At 36.7% G+C, this 19,564-nt stretch overlaps 1 protein-coding gene across 3 annotated transcripts; it reads left to right on the top strand.

Moving 5' to 3' along the window:
• Positions 1-11,560: 11,560 nt before the first annotated feature.
• TMEM128 (transmembrane protein 128) lies at positions 11,561-19,312 on the top strand. 3 transcript variants are annotated; one of them, XM_027896162.1, is made up of 5 exons: positions 11,561-11,690; positions 12,782-12,923; positions 14,831-14,992; positions 16,096-16,204; positions 17,573-19,312. In XM_027896162.1, exons 1-4 carry the CDS (start codon positions 11,576-11,578, stop codon positions 16,193-16,195), a joined length of 519 nt encoding a protein of 172 aa, XP_027751963.1. In that variant the 5' UTR covers positions 11,561-11,575; the 3' UTR covers positions 16,196-16,204; positions 17,573-19,312. The 3 variants fall into 3 exon arrangements, with proteins under 3 accessions (XP_027751963.1, XP_027751960.1, XP_027751961.1); XM_027896159.1 differs by having other exon boundaries at positions 11,567-11,690; positions 16,096-16,191; XM_027896160.1 differs by lacking the exon at positions 11,561-11,690 and adding an exon at positions 12,192-12,270.
• The last annotated feature ends 252 nt before the right edge of the window (positions 19,313-19,564 follow it).

The raw sequence follows: 19,564 nt of genomic DNA, 5'->3' as shown, positions 1-19,564 counted from the left end.
GTGTGCAATATTGCACATTCAGTGAAGATCTAGACAGTTACCTGTATATGCATTGCTACTGAAAGTCTTGATTAGTAATGCAACTGACTGACTTCAATGTAAGTGATTACATGGACCAAAAATGGACTGATAAAGTAAATTATTTTAAAATACCACCTGAAATATAATAAATCTTGTCACTTTATAATTGTATAATAAATTCACAGATTATACATTATTTGAAGAGGATGTTACAGTGCAGTCACCAAAGCAATTTAGGTAGACCTGATGTGTTACACATATGTAAGAGACAAGAGTTGCATGGGGAAAGTTACTTGAAGTTTTATAGGTTTTTATCGAAATACAAAATACTTCATCTAGGACATTTCCTACCATGAAACAGTCTGTTATAAACAGTAGTAGGAAACAGCTGATGCTATGGTGTTTTTTTAAAAAATTGCTTAGTGATTTCAAGCAGATACACTTCTATTAAATTCCATAGTACAAATATCTGAATTTATAAAAATATTGAATATATTAAAAGTATAAATATGAAAACATTAACTGATACACTGGTCCAGGTTTTCTGAGTACATATTTGTCTTACAGAACTTGCAATAAAAGCACCTAATAAATTTAAGATCTCTTTGATAAGTGTTTGTTGTTAATTCATGAAATATGGCTTTGAAGATAAATAGAATAAAATGTATTTACAGATATGAGAAGAGGCTTTGAGAAGCTGAGAACATTTCAAAAGTTCAGGGCGTTTTTCTTGTTTGTTTTTTTTTAAAATTTAGGTCACATAAAAAGTGAAATTGAAATCAATGCAGTGCAATTTTTTTACTCACTGTATTTTGCAACAGATACTGCTACATTAAGATCACAAACAGGTTTGTGAAAGTAATTGTTTCATGTTTTCATGGGTTTTTTTTTGTTTTGTTTAGAATTAATTCCAAATTATGACATTCCCTTACACTTTTAATCTTCAACTGGTGTGGACCATGGCATGTGTTTGACACACATATTGAAGCATCTGCTAAACTTCTTTCTACACTTAAAAAGGCCAATTCCACGTCTCTCTGTTCTGGTTCTCATCACCCAGCTGGTCCCAGCTGCCTTGTGAGAGGGTATCGTGGCTGGGGCAGTTGCTGAGCAGGGCAGCAAGTTGGGGAGTGGCACTACTGGCCGTGCTGCTGCTGGGCACCTACAGTACCCACACGTGTTTTCAATAAGGGCCCTGCTGCTTTCTTGACATGCTCATGAACTCATCAGCTGCATCTTTTTTTTTCCTTTTTCAAACTGGTAAGGGCAGTTTGGATTATTTATGCTATGCATTAAAAAATAAATATTCACAGCAAATTTGTACTTTGGAGTATTGCAATTTATCTTTCACAGCTTGGGAGAGTGATGGTTTCTGCTCATGAAAAGCACCAGCATTTTCTTATCTACAGACAAGATGATCTGTATCCGATGGAAACAAGAACCTAAAAGAAGCTCTGAAGTTGTGCAAGAGTTCTTTTTATTCAGTCTAAGAGATAACCAGATACTTAGTTCTGGTGTCTGATGCCCAGGGTTTACTGTAGTGCTCGCTGAATGAAGCAAAGCAGCAGACTAAATGTTCAGAAACACCACACATCAGTTGAAAGCTGAAAATAAGGAATATCAAATCCACAGTATGCAGATAGTGCTAGCATACTAGGATTTGATGTAATTTTTTGTCCTGCTTTAATTGTTGTGGTTCTCAATGGTTCAAATGGTCCTGACTTCCCCTGTGCATTGCCATGGTTGGGTTAATAGTGCTGATGTGGGATAATAAACGTGTTGCATCTTTTCTTCCCCTCGGTGTGTAAAGGTAAAGCAGCACCAACTTTTGTTTTGTTTTTTTCCTCATAATTTGACAGACATGAATAAAATTTATGCCTCTTTATTTATGGTCACAAGTGGGAATCTATTGGAGAAAGAAGTGGTGGGGGAGCAATATGCTTTCTAGGTGTATTTTTCTTTCTGAATGTTCCTGGAATTACTGTAGTATGGTGGATGAGTCTGTGCCTCCAACTAGCACTTCAAGTGCTATTGCAGTCCATGCATAGTTGGGTTACTGACATGCAGCTCTCCAGTGAAAGAAACTCTAACTTCTTTGTTTTTTCATTAGATAACAAAGTACTTACTCCAAGGACTGAGATTGGCTTTTCCACTTAAAACAAATCTGGGCTTTAATTTACTCCTTGCAAATAATGATGTCTTGATCAGATTGAAATTACTATGAAATTTGTAGTAAGTGTTTCAGAGGGAAGCATCAGAGGAAGGCATAATCCCTCACAGATCACTGGGAGTCCTTCATGAAGACCTATCTAATTTCTATTCAGTGACTAAGCAGCATATTTAGTGGTAATTTTTTAATTCCATGGATATGTTGCGATGAAGGTCTGTACCTTAGATGATCTTTTAAGTGGTGAGAATGGTGTACAACCTTAAGATTTACCAAATGCCAGAGGGCAATAGTATCAGTTTACCTGATTGCACTTAGAGAGCATGTAATGTTCAAAAAATATTATTTCAGACTTCTAAGAGAACAGTAAGGCACAATACACATTAATAATGTAGAAACTTGCCAAGCACCTGTTTGTGGTTTAATATATTCATTAAGCACTATTATCTGATCTCAGCTTCTTCATCAGGTGACTAATTTGACAGAACAGCTTTTAAGTTCTCATTTGAGGGTCTTTGGACAGGACAGACCTCCATCCATGCATGCAGGTATTGGAGTAAGGAAGATCTAGCTTGCAGTAACTGCAGTGGTTCTGGGTGCTGTGCATATGGCTGCCATCCCTCCCTTTTGTTCTTTCTTCAGTCATCAAAACTGACTGGCAAGTCAGTTGCCATTGATGCCGAGTTTGATGGCCACAGGAATTTAGCTGGCATGACCCACATCTGACATTTTAAATACATTTGACAACAGGCACACAATGAACCAGAAAGTTTGTCATCTCAGCAGCAAAATCAATTGATTACAGGAAAGTTGCAGATTCCTTCATCAAGCACTGACCTCCTGTTCAAAAATATGTGCAGTACAGAATATTTAAAGTAATGTCATGACTAAGTAGCCCTTTATTTTATCCTTTTATTTGACCATACAACTTTGGTATTGGCATTTCTTTTAACAGCATGCCATGTCTTCGTGCAGCCATACAGAACTTTACCGAACCACTGTGTTCACTTCTTGTAGCATTTGGTCGTGAAGTCACCAAAACCACAGCTGAGAAATTACTTCAATTCTGTGCATGAGGAGATCCAACAAAATGTAGCACACATTACAGTCATATCATAGGAAACAAGTAAGCCCAAGAGCAAACCAGAGATTACTGATCTGTTGCAGAACCTCAAAGTCAAAATGACTGGCTTATAACATTTCCATTTTCTCTTCTGATATCTTTGTAACAGGTCTTACTTTTTGGTACCTGAACTGCTGTGCAGGGCAGGTAACATCAGCATTATGCAGGTCATTAAAATAAGACTTACCTGTTTGAATATCAAACAAAAAACCTGATGACCTGCAGAACCTCTTCGGGTTCTTTAGAACAGGTATTTTTAAAGCATTTAAGGGCATTGTTAAAGCATTTTAAAGCACCTTTCCCCACTATTTCCCTCATGCTTTCAGGACAAAGGGGCATTGCTTAATGCCACACTGCACATTCATGCAACTGATGGATGTGCACTTTTCGTTGTGTTTTTCTCAGTTGTAACCAACCAACAGTAACATTCAGAAGGAACTTTCTTATACTTGCAGCTGCCAGTCTAGATTCTGAGGAAAAGAGAGGGAGCCCTTCAAACTTTTGCAGACCTAGAAAAGCTACTGTAAAATATGTAACTTTTAAAAAAGGGGATAGGGTAGCACCAGTTTGAATTTTATTTTGTGTGTTTCTTAGTTTAGAGGTATGAATTTATACCATTAAAGCTAGTATTTTAGTATAATTTTTGTACAGAGAGATCTCAATAAATAAGAATGTAAATAGAGTTCTGATTTTACCAACAAGACCTGGGTGTTATAGTATGAAAAAAAGCAATTAAATATTTACTTTGTAACTTCATATTTTACCCTTGCATTGCAAATTGAGATGTGAAAACAGATAAAATTAATGTTAACAATTTACAGTTTTCCAGTATTCACTCAGTACTGTAACCACAGGGGATTACTTTGCTGTAACATGGGTCAGGGTACTGAAAAATTAGTGCCAGAGAATGCTTGTATAAAGCTTCTCTTAGCATTTAATACACATTGACAATATCATGTGCAATTTTCTTTTCCACCAATTATATGTTTAGCAATCACTGTTAATGTGAAGTCACAGTAAACTTAGTAGAGACCATCAGGTAACAGTAATGTAGCATTACAAAATGTTCCAGAATATGTTTCAGTGATTTTTTTTAAACAGCATAATAACTCCATAATAGAATAAGCCTTGTTGTTAAAGTTTTCCTTTCTAAAATAGTGCATTGGAAATTGAGTGTCTGTGGCAGGGTGGGGAAGAAAGAAGAAATGTAAATTAGAAATTTGTTTCAAGCTAGTGGCTTTCACTATAAGTACAGCATAAGCACTTGAGCTGGGAGTTTAATCACTGGAAGAAAAAAATCTTCAAAGGACGGCTACTTATTTGTTGTGCTCAGCCCTCCACTGTCCTGGTGCATTAGAGTAGTTCATTCTTCTTTCTCCAGTGAAAACTGATCCTCCCACCTGGTGCTATAATCCAATTGCATCAGTACAATGTAGTCAGACCCTGACATGAGTAGTGGCTCGTAGCTGATGACCACAGGATACAGAGACCCAATACATGATTCCATTCGGAAACTTTTAAGGCTGTAACACTCACCCTTATTAAGGAAATAAGAGAGCAAATATTAAACTTTTTGTGTGAGATAAGAGAAAAAAAGGCATATTGTTCTGTACATTGAGCTGTATTCACAGGTTACAAGATATCTCAGTCAATATATTCAACATTTACCCCTTTCTTCTCCCAATTTAGCCACCAAAAAAAAGAAAAAAGTCCTCTAAGTTTCTTTTCTGCTCTGTCAGCCAAGAAAAGCAGCATATTATGTTTCCCATTAGTACTTTTACAGGAAGTGTTACTTTATATTGAATTCTAAATTTCACTTGGACTAGAGGAAGTTTTAGTAGTAACTTTCCTTTGCACTTGTTAAGATACAATTCCTTTTGCCCTTCTAATCTACTGCTTTTCTTTGCACTTCTTGGAATGTGATTCCTTTTGCACCTGAATCCTCGTGCTTTTATTCTCTTGCAGTGTAAAGGTTGTAAAACCTTGTTTAGATTAAACTTTTTTCTGCCAGACTGCAGATCACAGAGCCTTCTCAAACACATCTTATTTTTTATTTATCCTTCCCTTTAAAATTTATTCTAGAATACTTAAAATTGTTCAGTCTTTGGAGACTGTGTGTTTTGCCCTTCTCATTAGATTCTTTGTATAAAACCTAGCCTTGCTACTCAACCTCATACCTGAGTTACAGCAAAAGTAAAATACTAACTTCCTACAGGAGTAGTTTTACAGTTTCTGAAATTACTTGAAAGTAACAGAAAAACAGAAACTATGCTTCTGTATGCCTACCCACCCATTAAACCACTATTCTCGAACATCTAGGTGGAATGCATTAGTACTACATTAGTATAAAAAGCCTAACTGAGGCCTGATTGAAGTCAAAATCAACTCACTTATAGTTGTTTTATTAGAAAAAAAGATGCTTTTAAACATACTAGAATCTTCCTCTTAGGCAGAATGAAATCCATTTGAAAGTATTCAAGTCACTACATCTCGTTTAGGTGACAAACTGAATGAAAAATAACACCAAAATTCCACCTGCATTGCAGATGGCTCAAAACACACGATGTTTAGTCCTTCATTCTGTTTTTGCAGGAGCCATGTAGTGAATTTGCATGATCGAGCCATTAACGTATAAATGCAAACCATGGATGCACTTTTATGCATTATATTTTCTTCCCTTCTGCTGGCCTTTAGCTCTTGATGATGAGCAGGAATTCAAGGAGGAATACACAGTGCATAGTATCCATACGTGACAAAGGCTCATGTTTTCCATGGATGACACGGGACCAGAATTTTCTTCGAGACTTCTTTCTTACCATTAAAGCAACTTCTCCACTTAATGCCTGCATTTCTGCTTTGAACTTCTAAATCAATTGCTACTATAAAAGTTTTTACTGAATCAAACAGACATCTCTTACACTTAGTGTGTGTTAATAATTTTTTTCCTATTTATTCATTCTAGCATGTACTTTAACACATTTTATGGTCTGTTCCTACAATTTCTTTGTCTTACACACTTCCCCTCACTTCTTGCTGCTACAATTCTGTCTCAGCTCTTCCCCCTTTGAAAGTTCAGCTTTTTTGGTGAACTTTCAGAACTTAAGTGGTTTCAGAAGTTAGCATTGGAAAAGTTTTCCATGAGAAGAAAAAATATTAACTCAGTTGATGCTCTTAAAGACCTGTTCACATTAAGCAGATTAGCCAAAACAATATGGGAATTGTACTAACATTCTCCAGCCAAAATTTCAAATTGCTAAAACAAACATCTTTCTCTTCCTGTCTCTCTTGGACAATATAGCACTCTGTCAGTATTTTCTCTAACTCTGTTTTCCAATTAATTACAATACCAGCTCAAAATACATGAAAAATTGACCCTACAAGACACATAAGTGGTAATGGACTGTGAAGGATGATGGTAAAGAAAACCTGCTTATAGACATTAGTGAAGCATGTAAGAGCTTTATTTTGTATTTACTTTTTTTTCAGGACTCCACAAAAAAATTCTCCAGGCAAACAGCATGAGCTGGATCCCACACTGTACACATCAGTGAGATGTTGCTATGCTGAACGCATGAATATGGTCTGTACTTTTCAATCTAGTTAACAGTGAGATCCATGTGCTCAAGAGCCTTTGTTCCTTCTTTTTATATCAGAGAAACCACAGGCAGTGGGGACACCAGACATCCCCAAAATAACAGTTAATATGTTATCACAGCCTCAAATAATGTTAACCTCTACCAATGGAGAAATAAAATGTCACATTAAAAGAGACCAATATTGCTGTACAGTGAATATTTGATGAATAACACACTTGAATGCCCATTCCCACAACTGATAGTCTTTCCTGTGTGAATTAGATGAGTAATCTTCATTATTCAAAAACCAAACAAAACTTTAGGATGTTCCTAGGTGCCCTAAGTATGAAATTCTTGTCATATTGTTGCAGATGCATGGTTGCACAGACGGTTTCCTCAATAAAGAAATCAGTTTCAGTAATTCCCAAGTGTTCCCTTTCCCACCCTCCCACATCTGGCCATTTGTTTTTTGCCTCTCCACCACTCCCTGCATTTTTGCAGGCTTTTAAAACCAGATCAAATCCTCAAACTGAGAGGTATTATATACCACTACTGGGGATTGGGTAGTCAAGAACAATTATAGTTGGAGTACTGCTGCCAAATTCTTTGTATCATTAAACTGTAGTCTTGGGAAAACATTTTGAGAGCCATTGTATTCCCTTAAGAAAGCAAGCATAGTTAAGTGAAACTAAACTCAAGAAATGCTATAGAAGAGAGAGTAGGAAAATTTACTTGGCAACTTCTAGGAGAATGGTTTATCCAGATTTATTTCAGATAAATAGGATAATTTTTGGATATTTCGATAAATTTGGATTAACATTCCAGTTTTTTTTACACATTTGACCATGCAAGCCAGAATGAACAGAACAGTCTTCTCGTTTTATATTCTTAATCGTGATTATAGAGAAAGGCAAGAGTCAAACACTGACACTACCTAATATTTAATCAGGGTAATTGAGGGTGTTGAAATGGTCTTCTATCAAACAGATCCTCCAGATTAAAGTACTGTTCTGGACTAGCTAATTCTTTGCAATTTGCTGACAACTTTGAAGGTGAAGAATAACGTACTTAGATAAATCAGATGGCAATATGTGGTGTGGTTTTTTCCTGTCTCTTAGATTCTCTCTTCACCTTTTTGACTGCCTTTATCTTTTCTGCTTTCTCTTCCTTCATGAAGTTCAAATGCTTGCATGCATATATGTAGTGCCTTCTTGGTATCAAACACACTATTATATGTATTGTTTCCTTCCTAAAGGGTCAATTCAAGGCTGCACTGCAATTTAATACTCGCATGAGAATTCATCTTGAGTTCAACAGTTTGTATATGGACCACATTCAGAGTCAATTGAGTTTTAACCTTCAGTTGTTTTTCAGATCTGCATTACGCTATTCACACCAAGTGCTTTTAAGTCCTTTGCTGATTTTTTTTCCATTGTACTGAATTTAAATAATTAAAAGAATGCAAGATGAAAGCAAGAGAACTGTAGTATTATTTGGAGGCTGTTTTGTAACCTAGATGAGTCAGACAATGTATTTACTTTTTCACATAGTGTAAATGCTTCAGTGCAAGGGCAAGGTACAGAAAGGATTGAGAATGTCTACACATCCAGTTGTTTTACTCCTGATAGTAGAAGATAAGCAGCAAATTACTACTCACTTTACCATTACTTTGTTCATGAACAGAAAGCACTGAGTATATAGCACAGTGATTCCTCAAAACAAAAATATGTCTACACTGTATCCAACCTACTTCAGCTAAAAATTAATGTAGGGAGGAGACCACCCTACTTATGGAATGAAGAAAGTTCCAACCAAGTCTTTTGTGAACAGATAACATTTTGGCTAATTTAGCTATTGACTTCTGTAATGGGGAAAAAATTACAAATATTTGCTAGAATACAAGAAGACTAAATTCTCCTCCTAAAAGTGAGAATTTAACTGGGAAGTCTAGTTACTTGGACTATGTGTATCTACCCAGTCAAGAGACACAAAAAGTTACCACTTGTGGGTGTCATTGAGAGAATCAACAGAAAACCAACTAATCAGTAAACAGGAAATCCTCAGCAAACAACAGAAAAATGAAATTCAAAATATCCAACTAGATTGCAAAATTCAGCTTGTAGTTATAGGTGAAAATCCTGAACATTTAAAGACCTTGAAATAACTCACAAAACATCATTTTCTGTTTAAAAGAAAACGATGCAGATGTGTTGAATTCAGTTCCCAAAATGTGGGAACTGAATTACTTTATGCAAGAGACCAGGAATACAGTTAACAAAGAAACTGCTTCAAACTCTGTGTATATTTTGTTCACTGAATCTTCAAATTCACAAATTTCTTTCACAGATTGTGTTAACTAAATTTATCAGATCAAGCACCACATTTTAAAATACTTCCTAACATTTCTGCCAGGATTCTTAAAAGTTAACTTGCAAGAAATAATTATTCATAATGGATAGATGGTTGATTAGATGCTTCATTAATTATGTTGTTCATTTTGTCTCAGTTCAGTCCTGATCTCTATCTACTCTTTGGCAGATTAATAATTTCTGAATCAGAGAAGCACTGCGAAAAGATCACAGCAAACATCTCAGCCCTACAAACACTGAACATGAGCGGTCTCAGTTAAGGTCAACAGTGAGTCTGGGAAGGGAAGCTCTTATTTCAGCTCTTTGCACAATACCTAGTCTGTAGGTAAACAGAAGTGGTCAGTACAACAGCACTAACAGATCTTAACCTTTTCAAGCATACATATTTCTTTCATTGCTATGTTTAAATCAAAGATATATCCTATGAATAGCTTTTGCAAAAAGAAAAAAAAAAAGGCATGAAGATTTCCTTTGTTTCTTATTTGAATGACTAAGATGAAAGTGAAGGCTGAGGTAGTAATTTCACTCAAAGGAAATAAAACAAAGAAATCTCTATTTCATTGCTTAGAACACAGAGCTCTGAGCTCCCACAAGCTGTTAAGTTCAAAATACTCAACTGGACTAAATAAAAAATAAACCCCACAGTCATGAAGGACTGTGATGTGGTTGGCCCTTATGTGACACATTCTAAGGCTGGGAAAACAATTTCTACTTACTATGACACGTTTCACATCAAATTCAGATGTAAACGAAGGCCTGACTTTCTGTAGAGAAAAAAAGAAAAAAAAAATTTCTGTTCTTGTATCTTTTAGGCTGAATTTATTCAAACTCAACACACAGTAATAAAGAATAACCAGAAGCCTTGTTTCCCTTGTCCCTAGAACCTCAGGGGTCTATATTTAGGAAAATATAGTTATCCAGCAAGTTTAGAACTGCTTAAGAGCAGTGCAGGTCAGAGCACTAAGTTTAGATCTTAGCCTAGTTAGTTTCTACCAGTTAGTCTCTATCCTTAGTCTCTATCCTTTAAACGTTTTTTTAAAGTTTACTGATAAAATACATAATTATTTAACTACAGCATACATTCCATTCATTTTAATTTTCCTTTTTTCTCAACGTGAAACTACAGAGGAAGTATCTGCAAGCTTTTTCTCTTGGTATGCAAAGAATGCACATCCTAAGTGAAAATTTCACATATTTCTTGTAATCACTGTTTTCATGCAAAATATTTTGCCTTCTAAGAGCAAAAGCACAATCAGGTTATTAAACATTTGATTTTTTGAACTTTATATACAGCTTGAAGAACTATAAATTTTATTTTTGTAAGTAAAACCCCCGTACTGAATTTTTTCTTTGATCTACTTTATAGTAATCTGAGCTTTTATTGAATATTTCTAAATTTAATTCCACTGTAAAGAAAAGCTATCTGCAACAGCTGCCATATTGCACAGGTACCTCCATTCTGAAGTCAGCGGGATTTTTGACAACACACAATTTTGTCTAAGAAAGCACAGGATTTGTACCCACATGTATCATCAAAATAGCCCAGTGAATAATTATTAATAGAAACAAATTTCAATTTTAAAGGCCACAGCTTAATCATTGAGCACACCCCAAAAGATATAGTACTTTTATTCACAGTATTGTGATAAGGACCAGACCTTAAGTTAATCTGCCAACGTGATTTAGTAGATTAAAGTTTGTCCAAAATTGGTTTTGAATAAACAAGAAAGCCATGATAATCTAATCGGTCTCGAGGTTTTGTTTGCAGAAATATGGTGATGCATCTTTTTATCTAGCTATGCAGAACTCAGCTACAGAAATGAAACAATCTATTTTACCATTTTACTAGTTTATTTAACTTTTACCTAGTTCGTCATGTAAATATGTTTATCCTTTCCAGTTATGAGCTGCAGTCTCGAGTGCTACAGGGCCCCTGTGGCTCTCGAAACCTCTCAGAGCTTCGTATTTGCCTCATGTTCCACCTGTACTATTGTTCAGTGTCACAAAAACTGAGATTTTTGTAACATCCCTCAAGAGCGTCCGGTTGGCAGGACGTGACGAGGAAAACACTTATACGCACGGAGTTAGTTTCCCACTAGTTTTTTTTTTATAACTTTTGATATAGCCGTCACTGAGGCACTTGGCTTTACATGACTCTGTTCGCTGTTTTCGGTGGGGACTGGTCGCTCAGGCTGTTTATTTGTGACACACCCAGGGGCCGTGATCCCGGCCGAGGCGCTCCGTCCCCGCCACCGCCCCACACGCCAGGGCGCCCTGCCGCTCCTCCCGCCCCGCCGCGTCACTGCCGGAGCGGCCCAAGATGGAGGCCGGCGGCGGGGACGGGGATGCGCTCCCGAGGCTCCGGCGGCCGATGCGGCGCGGGCCGGAGCCCCGCGACCCGCGGCCGCCGCGTCCCGGGGCCGGCGGGACGGCCGGTGGGTGGTGCCGGGGTGCGGGGAGCGGGGCCGGGCGGGCGCTGCGGCGGGAACGGGGGCCCCTCGGGTGGAGCAGCGCGGTGTCCGCGGCTCCTCCGCCCTCAGGTGTCTGCTCCCAACAGCGAGCTGGCTGCGGAAGGCAGACGCGACTTAGAGCCGCGGACTGCTTGATGGGGATGAAGTGCTTAAATGCTCCCTGGCCCAGCTCTGGTAGTGTGAGGAGGAATCTGGGAAATGAGAAATAAAACCGCCCGTGAGCTCCAGCAGAGCTGTCGGAGCGCTCGGCTGGTGGTGAAGCCTGTGGAGGAGCCGGAATGCTTGACACTGCTGAGGCACTAGGCTACTCCTGGTGATAAAGTTCAGAGCATGAGACATCAAAAGCACCTCTGGCACCTTTTTTATCACTGTGTGTGTAAATACTGAGTACCTAAATACTTGGTTACTGTAGTGCATTAAAAAAAAAAAAAAGGCTTTCTTATCTACTCGCTGTGTTGTCTTGATTTCTCTAAATATGTAATGTTGAAGAGAAAAAGAGAAGATACTTTTCTGCATAATTATAGTTCTACTTCACCTGCTGAAGGTGTGCAGTGTGAGTCAAATTAGCTCCTGAAACTGGAGCTGAAAATCTCTGGTGAATTAACTGCAGTTCAGAACAAGAAAATTATTTATGCCTGAAATACTTGAAAATACTAAAATTCATTAAAAAGGGTATAAACAAATTAGTAATTGGAAATACCAACCTGACGTTCTATATGCTAGATTAATAAAAATGCTTTAATGATGCCAGGAGGTTTTAATTAGTTAAACATACAAAATCTAGTCAGCTGTTTCCTGAAAATGTACACAGACATGATATTTTGCTGATTGTTAGTGTTTTATCCTTTTATCAGAGAGTACCTTGCTTAGTCAGTTTTATTTCAGTAAATGTTCAGAGCTTTTTAGAATATTTGTAGTACAAAGAGTATTATAATAAGTATAATAATCTCCAAAGATAAATGAATTAAAAAGATAAAACATCGTGTTTTATGTAACTATAATCATACTCTGTTTAATGACTGGCTTTAGTGCAATAATTATGTTCTTACTTACAGAAGAGTCTACAGCTGTAGAGAAGAAGATGAAGCCTCTTACCAGACTCAATATTCATTCTGCATTCTGGATTTTGGCCTCAATAGCTGTGACATACTACTTTGATTTTTTAAAAACTGTTAAAGAAACTATGCAAGCAGATAGGTAAGGTATCTTTTCTTACAAAGAAAGTTGTGTTTTCATCTTACAGTCATATTCAGTTTGTTACATCTGAACATTGTATTTTAAATCTTGGGTAAACAAGATCTATGGTAGGAGAGGAGAGAGATGGGACTGTTCAACTTGGGGAAGGCTCAGAGGCACCTTGTCAATGCAAATATCTGAGGAGAGGGTGCTAAGAAGACAGAGTCAGACTCTTTTCAGTGGTGGCCAGTGACAGGACAAGAGGCAGTTGGCACAAAATGAAACACAGGACGTTCCCTCTGGACATCAAGAAACACTCTATTACTGTGAGGGTGACTGAGCACTGATGCAGGTTGCCCAGGTAGGCTGTGGAGTCTCTATCCTTGGAGATACTCAAAAACCATATGGACATGGTCCTGGGCAAATGGCAGTAGTTGACCTTGCTTGAGCAGCGAGGTTGAACCACCTGACCACCTAAGTCAATATTATTAAACTAATTTTTAAGTAAATTCAGTGCTTAAAATCTTGCTATAATTATTTTTTTCCTGTAGACTACTGAGCCATCTATGTATGTGCAACATTTGTTCTGATAGCAGGCATTTTATTGCTGTACCTTCAAGTTTTCATTTAAGTACGAGAAATAGCCACCTCTTTTGTTGAAAGTGTTGGAGTTTGCCTTTATTTTAATAAAATCCCTCTGAAATTAATCTTTAAATGTCAAACTGAAGTTCATTTCTCTACTTCTCTAGACCTCTTTGAGTAGGTTAGTGAAAAATTAGTAAAATAATTTCTCTGAAGCAATTTCTATTTCTAGTCTATTTATTTTCTATTAAATTAATTTCAAATGGATTGATGGGTGTTAAATATTTTTATATAGCTTCAGCTGGAAGTGCTTTTAAAACTCCCATTGCCATTATCGTTGCTGTATCAGCCTGTGGAAGCTGCACAGGGCCTTGCTCTGGGCTGTGAGTTCTCTGGAGCTGCTCTTCCAGGCTAGATACACCCTTCATCCAATTGGCTGTGAAAACAAACTAGTGACTCCAGGATGTAATCAAAATTTTGGGTGTTAGGACCCTGTCTTCCTGCACTGCTTGTGTAAGTAGACTGTGGCAACTGCTCTCTTCATGCAAAATTCACAATTGGCAGTACCGAGGTACCAAAATAACGTATGATATTTTGCTATACAGTTACAGAACAAATGTTACCTGAGTAGGAAGACCCTTGATTACCCTTTCTAACTTAGTAATCAAACTATAGTAATAAGAATTTGCTTTTAAAAATTTTTATTTGCTAAATACCCATTCAAATAAGTATAAGATTTAATTCAAGTGCACCTTCCTCACAAGTTGTTTTGCATCCTAGTCTTGAAGTATGTCCTCAAAGAGGCTCAAAACTGTGTCTTCCTAAATAATCAAATCACATACCCTGTGTTTTTTTGACTCTGAGTTTGAAGTCCTGGATTTCTCTGTGGTTTTCTTCAGCATCTGTAAAGAAAAATCTTAATGCTTCTTGTCTGTGAAATTTGAGAGTTCACAAACTGAAATCTTGTTAAAGCTTTCTGCAAAATTTCTGTTGCACAAAAATTTACAGCGAGAAGCACAGTTGCAGTGAAGCCTCTTTTGTTTCATAACTGGCAAAGTTTTGGTGTGGTAGTATAGTAGATCCCCGATCAGATCTGTTGCATTGCATTTGCAAGATACTTGAGTGAAAAATTAAAGGAATGATGCACTGCAAAATTAAACTCAGTTGTGTATATTAGACAGCTTTGAAGGACAAAAAGTGTTTTCTAAAAGTAAGATAAAATCTATAGGAGCTCTAGTGTAATTAACAGATATTGTCTGTTCTGTTCCTAGTCTAGGACGAAGATGAATGTGCCAACTGCAGTGTGACTTTGCCTAACGTGGTTTAATATGCTTTTCTTCCTGCAGTTGGTGGCTTGCCAGTGGCACTTGTTTGTTGGCTGTGTGTTTATCTGTTGCCTTTTACTGCATCCTGTATCTTGAGTGGTACTGTGGAATTATGGACTATGATGCACAGTATCCAGCACTGATACCTATCACAACAGCTACCTTTATAGCAGCAGCAATTTGGTGAGTTCAAACACTGTACAAACTTCTGCTAAAGCTGTGCAGGTCTGTGTGTTAATGGGCTCAGTTTATAATTTCTGTAATTCTACTCTGTGTATTGGTCACAGTACTAGTTCTGCGTAGCATAATTTCTTCCAGTTTCAACTTTCCTCCACAACGCAAGGGTTGGGACAGTTGAAGTTGTATATTAAATGTACCTGCAGATGTACTGGATCTTTTCTGCCTTGAGAATGTATGGGAAAAATGAAATCCTTAGCTTTGTTAGTGTAAATTTATCACTTTTGATAACAATTTGTGCAGTTTACAAATTAGGACAAAGGAGTATTCCCTACCTGAGAAAAAAAAAACTAATCAGTTTCTGTCAGAGTTCTTCATTATCCAGTAATCTATAAGTAGCAAACATACACAAAATGTTTTCAGATACTTTATTTATGAGATTTTATGAGTCAGGATTGAGCAAGTGTGCATGTGAGTGGAAAAAAATTATATGTGTGTGTGCTGTTATATGATTTGCTCTCTGCATGGAAGCTGGTTTCCTCTTGTTTAGCTGTTGTATCTGAAAGTCAGTATTTGTTGCAATGGTGGGAAAAAAAGGAAGATTGAAGAAAATAAAGGTTCTCTATAGTTGAGAATTAGTCAAACCTATAATTCTTGTAATTCAGTTGTAAAATAAGTTGGTTTTCCCCCTGTCTCTTCAGTTAATTGAAATCTGGCTGGATGGAAGTTCAGATTAAGGCTTTTCTCAGCTGCCCTGTGCCCATGGAAAAATCAAAGAGTAGGTCATTTTCAAGGGCTTCAGATACAGAGATTCTGAAAGTAAAAGGTATCTTTACCCTTGATGGGACTGACTGGTCTTGCTTAGTGCAAAACCTGCAGCAGCTGTTGAAGTTCTAGGATAAGTTGTCATTCAATAAACAGTAAACTAAGATATCAATTAAAAAAGTATGTATATGGGGTGTTTTAATTTTGTTTTCTTAAAGAAGCAAGTATTTTTCCAGGTTAAGTAATTTAAATCTTATTTCCTCTTGTGACGTTTTCTTTGTGTGCCTGGTATTTCCACAGCATGGCAACTGAACTTACCAAATACTTCCTGCTTTTATTCCCAGTTTCAATGTTGCCTTGTGGCCTGTCTGGTCGTTTTTGACGCCTTTGTTGCTCTTCATTCAGTTTATGGGTGTTGTGATGCTTGTGTCACTCCTGGGATAAGCCCTTCAGGTAAATAATTGAATTTTTTGAGCACACAAAAGCTTTTGTGTGCATTTGTCTTGTTGTATGAAGTGCTTTGTTAGACATCTGAGGATTGTAAGACCATTTAAGGATTCCTTCTCTATGTTTTCTCTGCACTTCTACAATATTGACATTTTGTGACACATAGAGTAACTGGAGAACATGCAATTATCCGAAGGGGAAGAATATCCTTTTTTCTTCTCTAAGATTTCATTCTAGACAGTGAAAAGAAGTGATTAGTGAGAATGGGTGGTTTGGAGACATATAGGCCAAATACCTGCAGCTTTTTTCTGGACTGGGAAAACTTCTTAGCAAAACTGTTTGACCTGATAATAAAGGGGAGAAGCTATTAACATCATATGCAACTGCCTTCTCTAATTTTTTTTTTATTCAAAAGCTTTGTCTTACCTTTAAGTACGTTGTTTTTCATTTGGTGTGATGAATAGTACAGATCAACCTGCTTTTCTGGAAAACTGCCAGATATGAGAAGCTCTTTGTTATTCCTAAAAAGAACTTTGCAAAGGCAAACCCGTCTGTTTTGCTGACTTGAAAAATTCATTTTCAGTAACTGCTACATTGAAAATGGATTCCTTTTGTTAGGATATATTTGTCAAAGGAATCCTGTGAAATGAAAAAAGCTAAGGAAGACATCAGAGAGCTCAGTAAATAGGGTCAGGGGTGTCACAGGTGTCTACATCATCCAGGGAAGTTACTCTTCTTTGTTTTTAAGAGAATGGGGAGAAGCTGTTTGGCTTTGCTTGCCATCACAAATCCTTTTTGGTGAGGAAGTCCCTCAGCATTTTTATGAGTGCAGTAAGAAGAATATGACAGTGCTAGATTTGCAGTGTAGCCTCTTGTAGTGCCAGAGTTGTAGGCAAACAGTGTTTTAATGGCTGGGACAGTGAAATGAAGATTTTTTTTTTTTTTTTTACATAAACAAACTAAACCAAACAAATGCAACAGACTAGTGTTGCATTTTTTGTCCTATTTTCTAGATACCAAGAAACCTGATTTTTTTAGGAGGCAATTAACTTAGGTCATATTCTGACAACACCTATGGACGTCTGAAAAATACAATACTTAATTCAGAATCACTTTACTGTGAGATCTTCAGTCACACTTATTGATGCAAACTTATTCAAATCATGTTTGTTAGTTCCTGTCTGAGCACTAGAAGGATGTGGGGAAGTTCTGTATTAGGCCAGATAATTCTTTGCCTAATAATTATTGCTAAGTTGTTACTTGGTGTTGCAAAATCATTAACTTACAGAGTTAGTACAAGATACAGCTTGTGCAGTACATATAAAATCTTCCAACATTTTTATTAAATTGTGTTTGTTTTTTCTTTTCTTTCAGCTTCATGTGAAGGACTCAAGTAACTGTTATCCTGAAAAGTGGATGGGATGTCACTTTTGTCACATTCCAGTATTTTTATTGTTTCTAATACTGCCTGTTTGCTCTAACTGATACCGTAATTCTTAATCTACGTGATTTATAAATAATGGACATAACTGTAGGAAAAAGAAGCTGAATAGTGAATAATTGAAAGATAGATGGGTTTTACATCTCTTTGTAACATAAAACATTTCACTGCTGCTTTGTAAAGCTTCTATTTATGTTTGAATATTAAGCACATGGGTAATAAGTCATAGAAACATAGAATAGCTGGTGTTGGAAGGGACCTTTATCATCTCTGGGGACATCGGATGTCACCTAGTCAACTTCCTGCTCACATCATGTTGTTTGACTGGAAGTAATTGATGCTTAATTGAAGTGTTATGGAGTTTTACTACTACATTCTTTCCATTTGAATTGACAGCTAAAATACTGTTATCTGGAACCTGTGTGTGTACATATAAACTTATTTATAGGAGGCATTTCTTGATCTATTAAATTTCTAATGTTAGATATGTTACCACATAGGAACTATTACCTAATCTCTTGAATTCAGATCTGCTAGTGTTTGGAAAAAAGTATGGATAGGGGCCTAGAAAGCTGGTTGACATTTGGCAGGAGCATCAATTAAATAAATAAATTCTGCTTGTGCTGATACAGTTTGTCCACAGCCAAAGGTGGATGATCATGCTGTGAATAACCAAAAATATAATTAACAATATTAACAGTACACAAGAAATTCAGAGAACAAATTTAATTCTTTTGATGTATGCACTATTTTTCAGTATTCAGGATATTTTTATTTCTATAAATTAACTTTTGATTCTTAGCAGTGCCTGTTTATGAAGTTGCCATTTTCCTTCCTCAGCAATGAAGAGGCTGATATTAACTTAAAAGCTGTTGGTCATACTCAGTTGGAAAAATAAAATAGCATTTTATTTTTATTAGGTGACCGTTCATGTTGACTGAGATATTTAGCTATCTGGAGACCTGGGCACCATCCAGTTGCTAGACCACTTTATGTAGATCCTTGTGTTAAATACTTTCCTGCCCACAGCTTTTGGAAAATAGGACAGCGTAGAAGCTGGGTATTGAAACTTGTTAAAATTTATGCCTTGTGATTGTTTCTTGAAGTCCGGACTGCCAGAGGATACTGTGTTCTTCATTCTGACTTTCAGATTCACAGCATTGCTGAATACAAAATATGTGAAATGTTTAGTTTACATGAAAAAGGTAGACATTGTCTTTGGCTGTTACTGTTCCATTAAGGAAAAAAGTTACTGTCAATGTGTGATACAAAAGATCAGTCAAACCAAAATAAAATACATTCAGCACTACTTTAACTAGTATCTAGAGTAAGGTAACAGCTTAATTTGTTGAAATGTAATATTTAGGTTCCAAAACCAGTTGTGCTTCACACCTTTTAAGAGCAAGTTGTTTATCTTCAGGTGTCCATCTTTTAATTAATTTTAACTATTTTATGTCTGCATACATAGGTGCATTTGAATAACTTTGTTTATTACGATACTTAAAATGCAGTGTTGCTCAGGGATGGTAATTATCACTGTATTTTATTTGTTAACTATATAAATGCTCTAGGTGTTTTAAGTTGCCTTGTAATCTTGAATTAAAATTACTATTTGCTACATGTTTTTCAAATTTATTCTTCTGGACATCTTAATAAACTTTGTATGAAAGTGACCAGTTATTGTTCAGTACTTAATTAACTGTCGAATTCCACTTTCTTGGAGAGTTTGAGTGCATCCTACCATTTTTCCTATAAAATGGGTGTTCATGTAGATTTTAAATACTGTACTTGACTCAGAGTATCTTTGTCTTTCATGACCCCTCACTGTGTTTATTGAAGGTGTGATACCATTCTGTTCATCTTTGGAGAGCTGTTTGGTCTCTGATTAGTCTGATGTCTTTTTCTGTGAATCCTGGATAGATACT

Source organism: Empidonax traillii, unplaced genomic scaffold, assembly GCF_003031625.1.
Source record: "Empidonax traillii isolate 1590-97213 ecotype Southwest subspecies unplaced genomic scaffold, ASM303162v1 scaffold483:size1218004, whole genome shotgun sequence".
In the NCBI taxonomy this organism is placed as follows: domain Eukaryota; kingdom Metazoa; phylum Chordata; class Aves; order Passeriformes; family Tyrannidae; genus Empidonax; species Empidonax traillii.
This window is presented reverse-complemented; position numbering and strand designations above follow the sequence as displayed.